General features: G+C 38.0%; 1 protein-coding gene across 1 annotated transcript in view; it reads left to right on the forward strand.

Annotated features, from left to right (window-relative positions):
- Nucleotides 1–20,123, forward strand: part of fz4 (frizzled 4) — a 54,797-nt gene that overhangs the window by 28,161 nt on the left and 6,513 nt on the right. The window contains exon 2 of the mRNA XM_028186102.2: nucleotides 12,906–13,084. Within this exon, the coding sequence (XP_028041903.2) occupies nucleotides 12,906–13,084 (179 nt within the window). The remainder of the gene's footprint in view (nucleotides 1–12,905; nucleotides 13,085–20,123) is intronic.

Genomic DNA, 20,123 nt, shown 5'->3' on the forward strand with positions numbered 1-20,123 from the left:
TTTGGTACTAATTAGAGGTTTGTTTGCGTTACAAACAAATTTTCATGTTCTGATTGATATCCTGAATGAATAGAACATAAACAAAACTCACTTAAAAAATACTACTGGTAGATTCAAATTAGATAAATTCTAAAAAAATGTTTTATGTGTGTTTGGATAGAGAGTTCACGGTTCTTAAGATATCACAACGTAAACGCCGTAGATTAGTTTGGAACGTGGGTTCGAAGTCTCAATGATATGAACGCCTTTCCACCGTGAAGGATTTGAAAACCGGAATGCATGACTCCTTCGCGGTAGAATTAGGCAGAACGGAGATCCATAATCAAAGGTCGCCCGCAAATTATTCCAACAAACAAACGAACATTTGAGTCGACTATTATCAAAGCCGGCAATGTGACTTGGACAATTATTGGTAAATCAGAAAAACGAATTATTGACTTTGTATTCCATTGGCAGTCACAAAACTCTTCTGAATGACATCTTAGATAAATAGCAGGTTAAGTATTAACCTTGATTTAATGCAGGTTTTGAACCGTATTCTTCGAAGGAGACGATTATATTCAAATCAATCTGTATTGACATATCAACAACATTTTTTTGTCCAAATGCACAGATTGCCACCTTTGATAATAGACGACTCATTTATAAGTTTAATTTGACGCTATTTTAAGGTATTTAAAACACTGTATTTCTGTGCCAAAGCACTTGACAGCGTCCCAAACAAAAAAGTCGATAGGTATACTAGCTTCGACTATTTATCATCGCCCCATTACGACGTGTTCTCAGAACATATTAACACAATTTCTTTACAAACCTAACTTTGCAACCTTCATTTCATTACAAAACCTTGCCCACTGAGTTTCTCGCTGGATCTTCTCAGTGGGTCGCGTTTCCGATCCGGTGGTAGATTCTGCGATCAGTGTTAGCAACACAACCGGCTTGAGCCCCTTAAGCTCACCTACACGTCAAGGAGGAGGGGGAAAAAAAAGAAAAGAAAAACCTTTCATTGTTTCAATTCGTTTCTCTTCAATTTTGAAACGATTGAATACGATAAATTTATTATTTGTTATGAATTCATTAAATTAATTCTTGATGATTTACGCGCTATAAGTTCGAAACAAGGTCGTTTACAATTATTTTAATCGATGTCCGACATGCCTCGATCCATCAAACTATAATCGGCGTGTCGAAAACCGTTCCGTGGACATAAAGACCAAAGTCGTGTATACACGTACTTCACGAAATGAGATGCGTTAACGTGCTAAGACGCCTACGCCACCATCTTCGATCTGTTTTGAAAACGCGCGTGTGCACACCGCTTTCCTACACAACAACAACACACACACTGAAGACGGCTTTCGAAAAATCTCTTTGAAATCACCAAACGATCTACGGGCCCAATAAAACTGGCATCGTCATTCTTTGATCGAGTCAATCGACTGTCAATCCGAGTCGGAAAGTTGAAAGCGTACAAATCTTGTTATTATAAAATTTGTCTGTGGCTCTTAAACTTGTCACGTTAATGCTCGTTAAATGCCGATTGATTTTTTTAAATTGTCGACTTAAATGTGTAGTGTAGGTGGCGTCAGACAATCAATATTGGTGCTATGTAGATACTGAAATTCCGTTTTACAGTTTTAATTTGATCGCCAAATTTTTTTTTTTTTAATTTTATTGGACAATACCGATTACAGATTAATTGTTAAAATGAATACTAACAGACTTTTTTTTAGAGGTCAATGCCACAAATTATATTACAGATTAATTGTTAAAATGAATACTAACAGACTTTTTTTTTAGAGGTCAATGCCACAAAGTATACCCGTCCGCGAAACTTTTTCTAGTACTCATTAAAATCTAATTCAATGTCGTAAAACGTTGATTGCAGCTATAAGTAATGTTATTTCGCGAATGATTCAATATAATTTGTGCGGCTTAATTAAATAAGGAAGAATTATAAATTCGAGTTTTATGTTTTTACAACGTTAAACAAAAAAGCGCTTTTTATAGCTTTTTCACGAATTCTCGAGCCTTATAATAAATACATTTTTTGGGCGCAGTAATTTCGAGTAAATTAATACTTGATGATAAATTTAATGAATTATTTCAAAGTTATTATTATCTGATACTTACTGGCACATACTGGTGGTAGGACCTCTTGTGAGTCCACGCGGGTAGGTACCTGCCTATTTCTGCCGTGAAGCAGTAATGCGTTTCGGTTTGGAGGGTGGGGCAGCCGTTGTAACTATACTTGAGACCTTCGAACTTATATCTCAACGTGGATGGCGCATTTACGTTGTAGATGTGTATGGGTTCCAGTAACCACTTAAGCAATAAAAAAAATTATCTTTATTGACAATGGCAATAGGTAATTTCAATTATGAACACAGCAACAAAAATAAAAAAATGTTGCTCTCGTTCCTATTTCGAAACCAATTTCAAAATTTTGTAGATGTGTTGTGTAATCTAAAAAATATTCGAAAAAATAAATTAATAAATTTCGTCCCTGCGCTAACACTATTGTAGGTATAAGTTATTATAAGGTATAGTACAAATGCAAATTAATGTTAAAATATTATTTTTACTTTGAAAGAGCTTAAGTCTGTACTAGGTTCAGATACCTTTATTACTGATCTTCAGACTCCTTCCTTCCTAACTTCGATTTGGTTATTACACATATTTATTATATTACATTATTATACATAAGCCGTCGTGAATTTCATTATTGTGTCAAACATTTCAAATCACAATTCCATGGAGCCCTGTTGCCAATCAGTAGCACCTTGCAGCGAGTATAAAAGAGAATGTAAATAAGCCTAGTTTGTATGCAAGAGGTTTGTTACGTTAAGAGCGCGCGGATCACAATTATGTAAATAACATCTTGAAGAAATAATCTTTAGTTGTCGGTGCGCGCGAGACGATAGTCACATAAATGTGTATATATTATAAGTTCAGTGATGTTTCGGAGCTTATTTTATTCAAACTCATACTGTTGAACACGAGCAAGCGGTTTGATAGCAATTTTCTTATACCATTGTACATATAATGCTATTAGTCTCCTATTTTTTTATTGCCTTTGTAGTAGACGATCCACCTGGTGGTGGTGAGTGGTTACCGTCGCGCAAACGTGGACGTCAGCAATGCCAATGAACTGCCTACCGCTGGGTATCTTCCTCAAGCCTTTCTGAGGCTATTCATGATCACACTTCAGGTAAGCGTAATCGGAAAATACTGGAACCTTTTTTTTAAGCGCTGGTGAAAAACATATCTAAATCTATTAGCTGACCTGGTAAACTTTGTTTTGCAATATAAATTATTTCTAAGAAAGACAAATAACCTAGATACCGACTGCAGCGCCCTCTGCCGGGCTGATTTGTGAATCTAAACCATCCAGGGTGCCACCCAAACGTATACAAAAAAATCATTCAAATCGGTCCATCCGCTTAGGAGAGGAGTTCAGTGACAAACACACGCACAGAAGAAATATATAGATATATAAAGATAGGTTAAAATACTGGAACCTACCAAGTCTAGAAACTATGCACCGTTGACAGCTGAGATAAAGCTTGTGCCACGTGCAATGAGAAAAAAGTAATCAACATTAAAATCTGTCTGAGACTTAAAATTGACCATGGTATCCATTACGTATAATATTGGTGTTACAGTTTAAAAAAGATATGAATCTCTTTTGTAGTTTACAGCAACGATAAAAGAATGTTAAGTATACAGAAAAATCGTGCATAAATAAAAACAGTCTCAGAGGGCGGTCTCTACGACCAAAGAAACCAGTGATTATGACTTCAACGTGAGAACAATCACGGCCGCGCCGAGTCAAACATGACCAGTTTCTTTACAGAGCTCTCGACGCAGCAGTATATAGCGAAAGCTTGAAGTGTTTATCGAAGCTTCACCGACAAACATTGCTTCGACACGGCTATCGAAATTATTAATAATCGTTTTTTCTTTTTCAGAGTTTCTCGTGAACTTGTTATGAGAAATGTAGAAATGGGATCGAGGCGCATAAAATAAATCTATCCCACTTCTGCACTTTTATTGTTCACTTCCAAAATCTTCTCTGTTTTTTATTATTCAAAATTTACTGATACCTTTTTTACGCCTTGTATGAACATAGAATAGTATAGTATGATCTATCGTTTTCGCCATCTTGCTTTTCTCTGTCATTCTTTTTCCCCTTTCATAACGTTTATGGAGGGTAGAGGTAAGGAGTACCGTCTCATATGAGAGAAGCTTGAAAAAGTGTCCCACTTTCAGCACTAAATAACAGTTCAAAAATCCTCTAGAATGGCGCTAGCATAGGCACAGGGTACGATATGAATTGAGCAGTTATTAACTGTTTGAAGTATACTGTGTTAGTAAATTTAATATATTTAATGACTAGAGTAGTTAGTGACAGTGTAATATACAAGACCTCACATGTTTACGTAGTCCAAACTAATTTCGTGAACATAACCTAAAATTATTGTTGTGGTAAAGCGTGGAGACATCGATTGCATTTTCTTAACAGCTTTAAATAAAATACTTTTTGTGATTTTGTAGTGCTTACAATTATTTCGTCCTTTTATATTTCTCTATCTTATTCTAATAACTTTCAGCGCCTTTTTTTAAATTTACCTAGTTGCTACTGTAGCGCCAACCTTATTTAGCAGATTTTAACGGACACTTTACACACAGAGACGGTTCTCCTTACCTCTACCGTCTATAGTTTTCTGTCACTGACATCTTAACGCTCCGTTCCACACTACTTTCATACGTTCCGTTCTCACCAATCCTTCTTTCTTCTTCCAGTGCCTCTTCAATCCTGAAGGTTGGCCGTTAGCTTTCTATATTCGTTTTTATCTGCAGCCAGCCGGAACAGCTGTTCGACGGAGGCAATACCGGTCCACTCCCGGATATTCCGGAGCCATGATTTCTTTCTTCGCCCAGCACGTCTCTTTCCGTCCACTTTGCCCATAATTATCAGCTGGAGCAGCATGTATCGATCGTTCCTGAGCACGTGGCCGAGATACTCTATCTTGCGCAATCACCAATCCTACAGAAATGTAATTTCAACGAACACTGATCAAAACTCGGACCCGTTAATCTTTTTTTTATTTTTTATTGTTTAGTCGTGTGGACGAGCTCACAGCCCACCTGGTGTTAAGTGGTTACTGGAGCCCATAGACATCTACAACGTAAATGCGCCACACACCTTGAGATATAAATTCTAAGGTCTCAGTATAGTCACAACGGCTGCCCCACCTTTCAAACCGAAACGCATTACTGCTTCACGGCAGAAATAAGCGGGGCGGTGATACCTACTCGTGCGGACTCACAAGAGGTCCTACCACCAACGTTTTATCACGAAATTAGGCTAATAAGGAGACAAAGTTACTGTATTTGAATATTTAATTTATCGTTATGAGCAAAGGCGAAAGATAAATTTAAAATAAAACAAACATTACGACGTGAAAGTCATGCCTATTAAAATATCAACATTTACATTTTAATAACATGATTTAAGAAATACGATTCATTTGAGAAAAAAAAAGAAGCTATTTGTCTTTAAAAAATTCCACGTATCTTATCGAATCTTTAAATTGAACGTTTATAAGGTATATAAAAACACGTTAGTCGTTACGCTACAGAAATTACACACCGTTCGTATCGACGGGCGTGTACGCAATTTGCCATCGTAAAATAAACCTAATTAAACGAACGAGTTATAATAAAAGACGAGCCGGACCCGCAAACTAGATATAGGAGAACGGTGATCCAATTAAATTTGATGTATTTCAAAAGTGTATTGTTATTTATATTAATTATATATATTTTTTCATTTCAATACACAATCGTGTCGAGTTGAGAGACAAAGAATGTGCTAAAATAAGTTTAGAATAAATGTTGTGTGTAATGAATGCTCTTTCTGAATAATGATTAAATCATACAAAAAATAATCCTTTATTTTAATATTTTTTATCGTAGTAGAATAAAAATAATGCCAAAAAATTTATAAGTTTTTTCTTCAATGCAAAAAAATTGTTAATAATTGTTATTACAATAAGTGCCTTTAAATCGACATAAACAATAGAAGTTTTAGTATATAAGTAAGTTAATAAAAGCAAAATCTGTATTAATAAATAAAATTAATGTTTAAGTCACATGTTTAAGCACTTTTCATCAAAATTGAACAATAACCACATAAATGATAAAATACTCTGTGCGCAAATACACCTTAGTTCTAGACTTTACTCAAAGAATGAAAGGTTCAATTTTAAATTTAAAAAATTACTCATATTTGTAAGTTGATCTTCTGCTTATCTGTCTGGTGTAGTTTTAAATGAGCAATTAATGTAAGTGTTGTTCCACACTGATAAATATCAGGGAGCGAAAAAAACCTGTCGGATGTAATAAATTACGACTAATTAATTCGCCTAATTGGCTCTGTGAACAAGGACCGAGTCTTGGCGCAAACGAATACATTAGATTTATGCGAAAATCAAGTAAGGTGATCCTTAAGTACCTGTCAGCATTGGTTACAATCAAGATTCAATTTTCGTAATCTTACACTTTAAGTTCAGAATCGCGTGATAAACTCATCCTTACTCATTATAACCATTTTTAAGTTCCCAGTAACCCGTATGCGCTGCGGTTCATCATTTATTTTCCTTTCAAAAACATCAATCATACGCCATCTCAACAGTGTTGATCGAAAACTCTATATCGATTTTGTCGATAACATAACCAACGTTATTAGAGCTCTTACCGATCATTAACTTTCCTGTACACTATAACGTGAGTGTTGGAATGATATGTCTGTGGGAGCTCCATCCAATATGGATCGTTTACGTTCAACTTAACTGATTCCATATTTAGACACCTGCTGTGAGGTTGTTCGCCATTTCAAGCTGCTAACGACTCAAGGGTTCATTCGTATATAGAATCATTGGTCGATAAGGTTTTACACATATCTAGTATGTGAGCTAGTATATGAGCTAGTATTTACAAGGCACAGGTTATGTTTGCACAAGCCGTAATCAAATAGCAGCAGCCCTTTCAAAGAGGACGGAGTCACATTCTCATAACAAATATACGCATTCGGCGTTGACGTACCTGCATTTGTCATTCTCACACTATTCTTTATCATTTATTAAACGTTAGTTTAACTTTAAAAATTCAAAACCAAACCGACATTCAGTCCGTATCCTAGAAGAAAAAAAAACTTAAATTGGAACAGCGTTGAAATTGTTTGTTTTTATTTGCGTTATAAAATAAATGTACATTGACATAATGCATAGGCCGTTACGGGTTTTACGATCCAAACACGGCAGCTCGGCTGTAAATCAAGTCGTAATATATTTTAATCAACGCATTAATATCGTACATATTTGTGTTAGAAGCAACAGAAATAGTGCATCCTGTTGTGATGCGTGTGCCGTGGCCGACTCGACGTTCAGGGCTCGAATCGGATGGATAATCGATTTTATGAGCTCCCGAAATAACTCGTACAAGTCGTCTGGTACATGTTTCATATGCGGAGACATTCTGCACGCAGCCTGCCTTGTTATTCGAGGTAGAAAAAAATAACAAACAAAATCCTCGCGCTCGGTCGCGTTAACGTATTCTCGGTTACAAAAATAACTTTGAAGATCTGTCAAATACAGTAGGAGACAGAAATATCGACTCATCGATATATTATATATTCACGAGGTTTTTTTTTTTAATTGTACATTCCACTATTTACTAATATTATAAATGTAAAAGTTTGTGTTTTTGAGTCTTTGTTACTCAATCACACAAAAATGCCTAAATTGATTTGGATTAAATTTCAAACAAATTTAATTTATAACATAGATTACTTTTTTTCATGATAAATGACATGATGTGAGCAACGCTCGGTCTATATGTATAATAAATATGACAGTATATTCTCTGGTCCGTGGATTCAGGTACCCACAGAACTACAAATGAACCAGTCTTTTTATTAATTCAAGATTAACACAGGCACCCCTTTATCCCGGAAAAAATGCAACGAGCCTAATTCTTTCCGAGTTATAAATGTAAAGCAGGTAAAAACGCGGGGCACGTTTACTTAAATAACAAAATAATCCTGGACGCCTAGAGATCGCACGTTATTAAAAGAGAATGAAACTTCAGGACTTTTTTTTAGAGTTTAACAGTTAGACACACTAGGGACAAACACAACATAACTGTAGATATATATTTATTGTATATAAATATTTTCTTTAAAAATGTCTCCGTCTATCTTGATACCCATGTAGTTATTGTCAATAGTACACGGCCAACTGTATTTTTTTCAAATTTCTGTAGATATGGAAATGATTTTCTGATAGAGATCGCTTATAATGGTCTTAACGCCTCTTGTACAACTATGCCTGCCTGTTGACTGTTTTTGAATGTTGATTGTGTTTTAGTGTGCATTATGGTATATTCTCTCACGCTCTCTCTCTTTTTCTCTATCTCTCTCTAATTTTTCTCTCTCTCTCTCTCTCTCTCTCTCTCGTAGTGAGAGCTTAAAACATAAGAATTACGGAGCGTCATAAAAGTGATTGTGGTTGAAACGATCTGAAACCACAGTATTCGTTACAATATAAGGGAATAAACGTGTACGTTCACCGAAATAGTGATGTGGGTGTTGGTTTTTATTGTTACGACCGCGCCGTAACGAGCTTTCCGCTGCCTCTAAGTATAGCTTTAGACGTTTGAGTCGAACGATGTACCCGGCTATAACGTTTGTTGGCTTCATAGTTCTCTAGAACTATATCACTAGATAAATGGTAGATAAAAACAGTGAACGTTGTTTGTGAAGGCGCGGGTTCAATGGGAAACTACCCATTAATTTTCTCGCTGGATCCACTGATGGAGATGAAGACATAATAGCAGCCCCCAGAGGCTACTGGCAGATAGGTAGACAAATAAAATTGTATTAATCTCTCTGCCAATATCCTGTAAATTTCCGTCGTGAAAAAATCACGTCTTACTTTTTGAACGGAAAGTGTTTTTAAGTGCCTAAATGTCTTCATCTGGTGTTAAATGATTACCGGATCCCATAGATATTAACAATGTAAATACCAACACCCACCTAGAGATTACTTGGTTTACATTTTATAGCATAACGACTGTCACATCGCATTAGCACGACAGAAATGGGCGGGGTGGTGGTACCTACCCGTGCGGGTTCACTACACCAGTACAAGGCCCGGAGTTTCATTTATAAAGTATTTACAATATATCTTGAGCAAAAACTATTATTTTTATTTAAATGAAGAACTTACTTTTTTTGCCTAAGCTGATGGCCTTAAGAGGCCGTTCCAGCTTAACCCTTATAAGTAGGTGAGCTCAACTGACGACGTTGCTAACACTAACCCTAGCAAGAGCAGTGCTTCGCAGAATCTACCACCGGATCGAAAAAGCCATCCACTGAGAAGACACCCACCGGCACTCGTATTTAAAATCAATTTCCAAAATAATTCTAAATCTAATAAAATTATATCTCTCATTAAATTTACGGTACTAAAAATTTGTCGGTAGCATGTATGTCTCAAAACACGTTTCTACTTCTTAAAAAAAAAAAAAAAACGAGCCTAATTATCACAATGCAAATCGTACAAACATTTTACTAATGTCAGCCAACATGCGGCGGCGGCGGGGGCCGGATCAAACATTCGGCCAAGCGAACAAACAACGATGTTTGGACTATCGCCACTTTCGGCTCAGTACAAATAAGGACTGTTGTTTGTTCAAGTGCTAGTAACACGCCACTGCGACGATCGTTGCCCACTTAAACAAAGCCCTTGACAGCCCTTTGAGGTAAAATTGAAATTAAGAAACCCGTAGCTCCCGTTACGCTGGTGTCGGTTCAAAACAAGGCGACACCTTTCTCATCCGTAGTGGGAGTTTTACCTGTCATATGTTTTAACAAGCTTAAGTAAGGGTTGGCATAGTCTATAATTTACTCTGAAGTGACCGTATTTCTTAAGTTGTCCACCATTCGTTTATATAACACGAAACCTCTTTTAGAAACACACAAACAAATTAAATTGACTAACTACTTGACTTCACATTAAAATCGAAATTTATTAAGAACAAAGAATCCTTTATGATCAGACAACGGATCACTACGGTATCGAATTACTGTGTCATCTTGAATACAAACACTTTTTTGTTCGAGCACCGGTTCAAGAACCAGAGATGGTTTAAAATTACATTGTTTATTATAACAGAATGTATCTAATTTCATTTTTAGCATATAATCGTTGTGGTATCGTAATATCATTTTGATACCGAACTAATAACGGGTTCGAATCAGTCGGCGAATCAAATCAGTTGCGTTCTATTTAGCTTCGAGACGAGAACAAGCACTAGTTATTTTTATTAGGAGAAACCTTGACAACAGTGTGCTTAGTGCGAGTATTTTAACGTTCTCGATAGCGTAAAAGTTAAGCCAATTTTGTATGCAGTTGGAACAGCGCCCCTAGCGGCAAACGTACGCAGACGATCCCATTCCATACACATTTGAACTAACTTTTACGCTATCGAGAACGTTAAAAAACTCGCACTAAGTCCACTGATGTATACTTATGTACGCAATAAAATTTTTACTATATAAGTAACTAGCGGCCCGCTCCGGCTCCGGTCGGATCAACAAAAAATTCAATGATATTTGACGTTGTTTTATTTTTTAAATAAAAGAACACTCATTGCGGCATATAGTTATGCATATAACATACAGTCAAACCTGGAGAAGAGAGAGTTCAAGGGAGCACAATCTCATTCTCGCTTAAAGAGGTTTCTCACTAACCCGAGTTTCTTGCTAATGCTCCCTCTGAATTTCAATTCGCGATTTTCCGGATTCAAACGCATTCACTATTTTAAGTTTATCACTTAATGACAGTACTTTAATTTTCCGTTTTGACATGATGCAGAACAGAACTTTCCTTCGCAATTGATTAACGATAAACTGAGTAAGTCCGACAAACAGGGCGGGACACAGGCACACGTGTCCATTCGAAAAGAATGCGATAAAATAACAACGTTATTTAGTTCCACGAAATAGAATAGGTTCAATATTGACGAGAAAATAATTCAAAAACAATGGAAGGAAGTTCCACAAAAGTTAAGAATGAGTCATAAAATAGCAGATGTTAAATTTGTAATTTATTTTTTCAGTTGTTCCTCCTAAATAGTATAAATAAAGCTCGACTGTCACTTATAGAGGTATAGATAAGTAGCAGTCTCACTTACGGAGGTCCATGAGGGAAAAATGACTCTCTCTTACAGAGGTTTCTGTTTCTCTCTAATAGAGGTTTTGGGAGCTTAAAATGACGGGTCCTGGCTATTACTCTCACTTATAGAGTTTTCTCACTTATCCAGTTCTCACTTACCCAGGTTTGACTGTATATAGTTAGACATATGCTGTCGCGACACTTTTTGTAAATAATAATGTGTTCTACAAAGTCGTAGTACATTATTTTCATTCTATCATCAATAGTTTTCGCAGGGCACGCGATGTAAATAATATTTTAGGTAATTTTTTTACACCTTGGATTACATTATTGGAGTTTTAGTAAGGATCCCAAATTTTTTCCAAAAAACATTATAGCCTATGTCACTCGGGAATAGTGTAGCTTCCAAATAGTGAAAGAATTTTTCAAATCGGTTCAGTAGTTTCGGAGCCTATTCAATACAAACAAACAAACAAATCTTTCCTCTTTATAATATTAGTATAGAAGTATAGATGATAAATAAAAATAATAAGCGATTAATTTCCAAGATTACTTTCAAGCTTAGATTGTTTAGATCGAAATCGACATCGATCGACAATGTAACTCCCGAATTTCTAGAAACAATTATTGGATCACAGCTGCTCATCAGCTGTCTCCGGGTGCTCCGGCTTAGAACGGCGACTGTTGTGACGTCAATTACTTGATTAAAGATCTTGGTCGTAACTTAAGTCGCATCGATATTAATAAATATTGAAGGATTAAATTGAGCGCCTTTTTTTTTCGTTGTATTTTTATTTTTTACTAGCTGACCCGGCAGACTTCGTAGTGCCTCAATCGATAAATAAAAGACCTAAACTTTTGTATAAAATAAACTTAAAACAAACAAAAGGAATCCGTCCGACGGGGGACACATCAAAGATAAAGAATATTGTTATTTTTATTTAATTCCGAGCATTTTCATATTTATCTACCTTTTAAACCTTCTCTGGACTTCCACAAATAATTCAAGACCAAAATTAGCCAAACCGGCCCAGCCGTTCTCGAGTTTTAGCGAGACTAACGAACAGCAATTCATTTTTATATATTATATAGATTTAACTATAGTTCAATAAATATACATAGCTTGATACACGGTACAGTTAGCGCAGTGATACTTTATAGGGTCGGATTCTATTCTAAATTATTCCAAACAATGAAATAAAACTATGTTTCCAACATATCATCCAGCGTATTTTAATAAATTCTATAGTCAAATTCATTTTATTTATTTTATACGCTTCAAAAACATCTACATCATTTTCTTCGTCGGGCAGATAGATTTCGCCATCTTAATATTTTTAAATAGGTTAAATGATTAATCAGATTATTAATAAGATGTTTTAAGGTCAACTTTCTTTAAATGTAAAGTTTCTCAACCACTTTTAAATAAAAAAAATACGGTGATTAAGGTTTTGTTAAACAAACGCTAAATTGAAAAACATAACATAATTTTTAATTAACTCTGCTACTAAAATTAGCCTTTCTAATTAGATTGTAAAATGTTAATCAAATGGAAAATCCCGCAATATGAATGTGTTCTTGTAAAATAAAATGTAAGCTTTGTGTTGTTCAATGTGTATTTTAATAATTTTTAATGATTAATTCATTTTAATTTTATTTTAGGTGGGTGGTAGTGGCGGGCGCTTGGCGAGCAAGCGTACTCCGACCACCTAATCCACCGGGTACAATGGCGAGAAACGACCGCCACTCATCCCTGCTTCAGCTGGCGGCGTGGGGCGTGCCGGCAGCCCTAGCAGCAGCCGTTCTCGTCACCAGAGACGTAGATGCCGATGAACTTACAGGTTAACTTACCCTGTACTTTAATATTGTGTTATTCCTTTTGCATCGATAATCATCTTGTGAAACAATCTAAAGACACACGACGTATCCTTTACTAGGCTACACTGTGAAGTGTAGTGTGATCTTGTGAGTCCGCACGGGTAGGTACCACCGCCCCGCCTATTTCTGCCGTGAAGCAGTAATGCGTTTCGGTTTGAAGGGTGGGGCAGCCGTTGTGACTATACTGAGACCTTAGAACTTATATCTCAAGGTGTGTAGCGCATTTATGTTGTAGATGTATATGGGCTCCAGTAACCACTTAACACCAGGTGGGCTGTGAGCTCGTCCACACATCTAAGCAATAAAAAAAAAAAGCTCAGACGTAAAGCCCTAATGCCAAATAAACTCTTTTTTTTTCAAAAACGGCAATTATTGACTTACTTACAAACGAAGCCTCCCTTGGCCCTCCAATAAACGGACTTCAATGCATAAATTACTTTTACAGGTTATAAATTACGAATATATTAAAATTGTTGTATGAATAATTTAAGTCAACCTATCTTCTGACAGCTGCTAATTATGACGAACTTAAAGATCAAGTTATTCAGTCATATCTCAAATTAATATGCAATAGTTAGTTCTTAACAAATTAGTTCGAAACCTGGACCAGTATGGGGTGGTTGCATCCAAGTTTTTTTTATGTCCGCTTTTGAATTGTAAATGTTTAATTTACAATTCCAATTTATTATACACACGAGACTTCGATGGAAGTTGTATCAACTTGTTTTTACGCTACGTTTTCTTGGTAGCCCTCTCGATATGGTAGCGTTTATTATGTGCAGACCATTTCAAATAGACTGGCCGTAACAAGAACCGATGTTACTTGAACGGTTGTTTTTATTCGGTCGCGTAGAGTTCAATGCTTCATTAGAGGCTGCTCTATTGAAGGGTACGCAATACCGTATTGACCGCAACGAACTTTTTTCTTTTTTTATTACGACCTTTTTTTCTTTTTTGTCTACCTAACTGCCTATTTTAATAATTTTCACTACGACAAAAGAAAACTTAGATTGCGCTTAGATTGTACTTGTGTTGTGTTTAAGGAAATAATAACAATAACAAAAAAAAACTGTACAAGTCTTAATATATCGTTGGATAAAATTTCGCTGTGATTACATAATAAAAATGTTCGCGATCGGATCGATTTTATTCCGTATCCGGTACAACAATATATATCTAATACAAAGGGTTGTGATTCTTATTTAAATCGTTTTCATGTTTGATCGGCGGCGTTTTTCAAACGATTTAATCTTTTACAAGAACCCAGGAGCACGTATTCAAGCAAAAGCCCTTCAGCGTGTGCATGCCGGTCGATTGTTTCAAAGAACTGTCGATTTTAAAGAAATCAAGAAATGCATGAACGTACTTATTATGAAATGGTCCCTTTATATAGTTTTTCCTCATCACACAAATTATGTAAAAAAAAAAATTGCTCAGTTGGGTGGACGAGCTCACAGCCCACCTGGTGTTAAGTGGTCACTGAAAATGAGCCCATAGACATCCACAACGTAAATGCGCCACCCACTTTGAGATATAAGTTCTAAGGTCTCAAGTATAGTTACTAGTAATTATCATAAAATCATGCTCATTCTGAACCGCATTACATACTCGTTAAAAACAATTTTTAAAGGAACAGAAAACTAACGTCAACAAAATAAAGGTAATAGCATCGATGTTGTCAAAATCAAATATGAATTGCAAAAAGACAAGAGAAATACTAGCTTACAAATAAAAAAAGAATCAATAAAATCGGTTCACCTAGAAAAAACTCAGAAAACACACATAAAAAAATAGATTTAAATTGAGAATCTCGTAAAAACGTATCTCGTAAAAACGTATTGTAAACACAAGACTTCTCAATTAAAAATGATAATAACAAAAGTCAGCCGAAATATTTCTTAACATACTACATATCTACTTACTTTTGAAAACTCCGAAAGAACTCCATTAGAAACAAAACAGAGCCGAGGACTTAGCGGTTAATTCAAAGCCGGAACGAACAAAATATCACATCAACTTAAAATAAGTTAATTCCATAAATAACAAAGCGGGAACATGTATTATCAAAAGGTTCTTATCGTTTAACTTTGTATGAATAATTTAAGATGAGTTTAAAGCAAATGAACAACGCCGCACAGATACGCTGTGAATGTATTAATCTCGCTGAAGATAGAGGAGGGTGCTAGCTTACATATTTACGTGTCAAAGATTTGTTGGCAAAACTGGTAAAGCATATTCTTGTCTAATCTAAATAACTTTTATATTTATAATTTACCTAATACGCGTAGTTTGTGATAGCTAACGAAATTGTGTTCAATAATTAATAACACATACAAACTTGGAGCGCAGATACAGATAATACAAAAATATAACCTATACATTATTAATAAGATGCAGCTTTTTTTAACTAGCTTCAAAAAAGAGGGACGTTCTCAGAACTTTATTTCTTTGAAGGCTGGCGCGTTCGGTTTTCGAGTTATCCTTAAAATTAATACATATTTAATTGAATATGACTATATTGATGATATTCTCATTTTATATCATCGAAGTAGTTTTTCTTTTTTATTACAATTTCGCATTCCACACATTATTCGTTTTATTTACGTTCCATTATACATAATCATTTTATTTTCATTTTTAACGTGCGAACGAAGTACCACGGCCAGTTTCTCAGCCATATTGCAATTTCAATAAAGCCATTGTGATTTTTATTTTTATTATTTGTCCTGCGGGTTCCATTATGGCGGCCGAAAGAAATGCTCGACCATTATTCGAGCCGTTAAATACGACACCTTTCCTCCTCGCACGCTCGTATTTCAATTTTAAAATCGGACTCTTTTAACAGCCTTATTAATGCAAGCCCTTTTTTTCCCGCCGTGTTTGTGTAGGTGTTCACCAGCAGCCTTTCTGAAATCGGAATGTTATTCACGATATAATGAACGCTTTGGAACACAAATTCGTATCCGCTCTCCTTGTGTCGCATGTCGTCCCGTTCGAGGGATTTTAGTAACAGTGGATCCATTACGTTTACGACAGCTAATTCGTTCGAAATTTTCGTTTTTAATACGCTTTTCTTAGCTTCAGTGTGCTTAGTGCGAGTTTTTTAACGTTCTCGATAGCGTAAAAGTTAACCCATTTTAGTATGCAATTGGAATAGCGCCCCTAACGGCAAACCTAGGCAAACGATCCCATTCCATACAAATGTGAGCTAACTTTTACGCTATCGAAAACGTTAAATAACTCGCACTAAGCACACAGACGTATGTATGTATGTAACGGAATCTTTGAACATGATTTCGAATCCCTTCAAAACGTTGGATTAACTCGAAATTTCGTATACTTATTAAGGACCGACGACAATTCAATATTTAAAAAAAAATGAAAAAAAAAAAAGTGTGTGTGTCCGCTCCGACGCACGACTGGAGTTTACTGGATATAAAAAATTAAACGAAACAATACGAGAAATAGTTCTATATTACGACAACACGATACACTACAGATTATTAACAAATTAACGAGACACAAAACAAACGACTAACAAATATATGAAAATACAATAATGAGAGAAACGCGCGATCAGTACGAGGCTTTGTGGCGGACTGCCGGCGCAGCAGCCCGGCGTCACCTGCGATAACGCGGCCGCGCGTTGGCTCCTGATTGGCGCGCGCACGCATCACGCAATCAGGAGCCAATCAGGCGCATAACGCATTTCGTGTGACATGCTAGTACGATTTTGATTGGCGCGCGCACGCATCACGCAATCAGGAGCCAATCAGGCGCATAACGCATTTCGTGTGACATGCTAGTACGATTTTGATTGGCGCGCGCACGCATCACGCAATCAGGAGCCAATCAGGCGCATAACGCATTTCGTGTGACATGCTAGTACGATTTTGGTCCCCATAATTTTCATACCCCGGGCCTATATATGTAAATCGATTCTAAAGGAGTAAACTCCAAAAAAGAAATTGAAAAAAGTGTGTGTGTCCGCTCCGACGCACGACTGGAGTTTACTGGATATAAAAAATTAAACGAAACAATACGAGAAATAGTTCTATATTACGACAACACGATACACTACAGATTATTAACAAATTAACGAGACACAAAACAAACGACTAACAAATATATGAAAATACAATAATGAGAGAAACGCGCGATCAGTACGAGGCTTTGTGGCGGACTGCCGGCGCAGCAGCCCGGCGTCACCTGCGATAACGCGGCCGCGCGTTGGCTCCTGATTGGCGCGCGCACGCATCACGCAATCAGGAGCCAATCAGGCGCATAACGCATTTCGTGTGACATGCTAGTACGATTTTGATTGGCGCGCGCACGCATCACGCAATCAGGAGCCAATCAGGCGCATAACGCATTTCGTGTGACATGCTAGTACGATTTTGATTGGCGCGCGCACGCATCACGCAATCAGGAGCCAATCAGGCGCATAACGCATTTCGTGTGACATGCTAGTACGATTTTGGTCCCCATAATTTTCATACCCCGGGCCTATATATGTAAATCGATTCTAAAGGAGTAAACTCCAATAAACTCCAAAAATTTAAATTCAACTAAAAAATGAAAAATAAAAAAAGTGTGTGTGTCCGCTCCGACGCACGACTGGAGTTTACTGGATATAAAAAATTAAACGAAACAATACGAGAAATAGTTCTATATTACGACAACACGATACACTACAGATTATTAACAAATTAACGAGACACAAAACAAACGACTAACAAATATATGAAAATACAATAATGAGAGAAACGCGCGATCAGTACGAGGCTTTGTGGCGGACTGCCGGCGCAGCAGCCCGGCGTCACCTGCGATAACGCGGCCGCGCGTTGGCTCCTGATTGGCGCGCGCACGCATCACGCAATCAGGAGCCAATCAGGCGCATAACGCATTTCGTGTGACATGCTAGTACGATTTTGATTGGCGCGCGCACGCATCACGCAATCAGGAGCCAATCAGGCGCATAACGCATTTCGTGTGACATGCTAGTACGATTTTGATTGGCGCGCGCACGCATCACGCAATCAGGAGCCAATCAGGCGCATAACGCATTTCGTGTGACATGCTAGTATGATTTTGGTCCCCATAATTTTCATACCCCGGGCCTATATATGTAAATCGATTCTAAAGGAGTAAACTCCAATATATGAAAATACAATAATGAGAGAAACGCGCGATCAGTACGAGGCTTTGTGGCGGACTGCCGGCGCAGCAGCCCGGCGTCACCTGCGATAACGCGGCCGCGCGTCGGCTCCTGATTGGCGCGCGCACGCATCACGCAATCAGGAGCCAATCAGGCGCATAACGCATTTCGTGTGACATGCTAGTACGATTTTGATTGGCGCGCGCACGCATCACGCAATCAGGAGCCAATCAGGCGCATAACGCATTTCGTGTGACATGCTAGTACGATTTTGATTGGCGCGCGCACGCATCACGCAATCAGGAGCCAATCAGGCGCATAACGCATTTCGTGTGACATGCTAGTACGATTTTGGTCCCCATAATTTTCATACCCCGGGCCTATATATGTAAATCGATTCTAAAGGAGTAAACTCCAATAATAGTTTAAAAAAAGCGTGGGGTGCATGGTATCAGTAGTTATAAATATTTTATGAACAGATATGAGTAGATGTAATGGGACAAATTAACACCACACTGTCTCAAATGCCAACCCTACCTGCACGTGGTGCATCCTGCTGATTGACGAACAGGGCTCTGGCGACCGATAGATGGCGGAATAACCATAAACAAAAACCGCTCGGTGCAGAAATCTCCTGGCCGGTAACGGGCAGCAGCATTACCGGTGCAAGGCACCGAGTACTGCGATCGCCAACCCGCCTGCCAAGCGTGGCGATTACGGCATAACCCCCCTCTTATGGCAGCTATAAATAAAAAACGGCCCCCAGTTCCCGGCAGCTTTACTATCCCTGGCTACGGTAGCAGCCATGGTAACGGTAAGGCAGGGGGTGCGAAGAATCCCCGGGCTACGGACAGCTACCACCAAATGACCCTGGCGACTCTCAATACCCGGACCCTGCGGCTTGACGAACATATTGAGGAACTGGAAGTGGAATTAGGAAGGATACGATGGCACGTCCTGGGGTTGTGCGAAGTCCGAAGACAGGGGGAGGACGTCATAACTCTAGACTCAGGCCACCTATTCTACTTCCGGGAAGGAGACCAACCTGGACAAGGTGGAGTTGGCTTTCTCGTCAATAGAATCCTCACGGACAACATTGTAGAGGTATCCAGTGTGTCGACACGGGTAGCGTACCTCATAATTAAGCTCACCGAAAGGTACTCCCTTAAGGTGGTACAAGTATACGCACCGACTTCGTCATACCCGGATGACGATGTGGAATTTGTGTACGACGATATCACCAGGGCTCTGCACAATACCACAAAAGCCCACTTCAATGTTGTCATGGGAGATTTTAACGCTAAAGTGGGAGTACAGACTTGCGACGAATCGGTGCTAGGATCCTTCGGTTATGGATGTAGGAACCACAGGGGGCAAATGCTAGTCAACTTCCTTCAGCGCGAGAGGCTCTTTCTAATGAACTCGTTCTTTAAAAAGAAGCCACAAAGGAAGTGGACTTGGCTAAGCCCCGACACTGTGACGAAAAACGAGATTGACTTTATTATGACGGACAAGAAGCATATATTCAGGGATGTCTCTGTGATCAGCAGGTTCAATACCGGTAGCGATCACCGACTTGTCAGAGGCACACTGAATATGGACTTCAAGTTAGAACGCAGCCGTCTAATAAAGTCTACGCTTCGACCCAGCCTACATCACATGGCTGTAGATCCGGAGCAATTCCAGCTAGATCTCCACAACCGATTCGCTGCCTTGGAAACCACCACAGACGTAGACGAGGCCTTAGATGGCGTGGTGAGGACACTGAGACAAGAGGGACAGAGATTGTGTCCAAAGGGTCGTACAGGCAGAAAATCAAAATTATCATCCGAGACTCTCCGGCT

The sequence above is a fragment of the Bombyx mandarina genome, chromosome 03 (assembly GCF_030267445.1).
Source record: "Bombyx mandarina strain Sakado chromosome 03, ASM3026744v2".
NCBI lineage: Eukaryota > Metazoa > Arthropoda > Insecta > Lepidoptera > Bombycidae > Bombyx > Bombyx mandarina.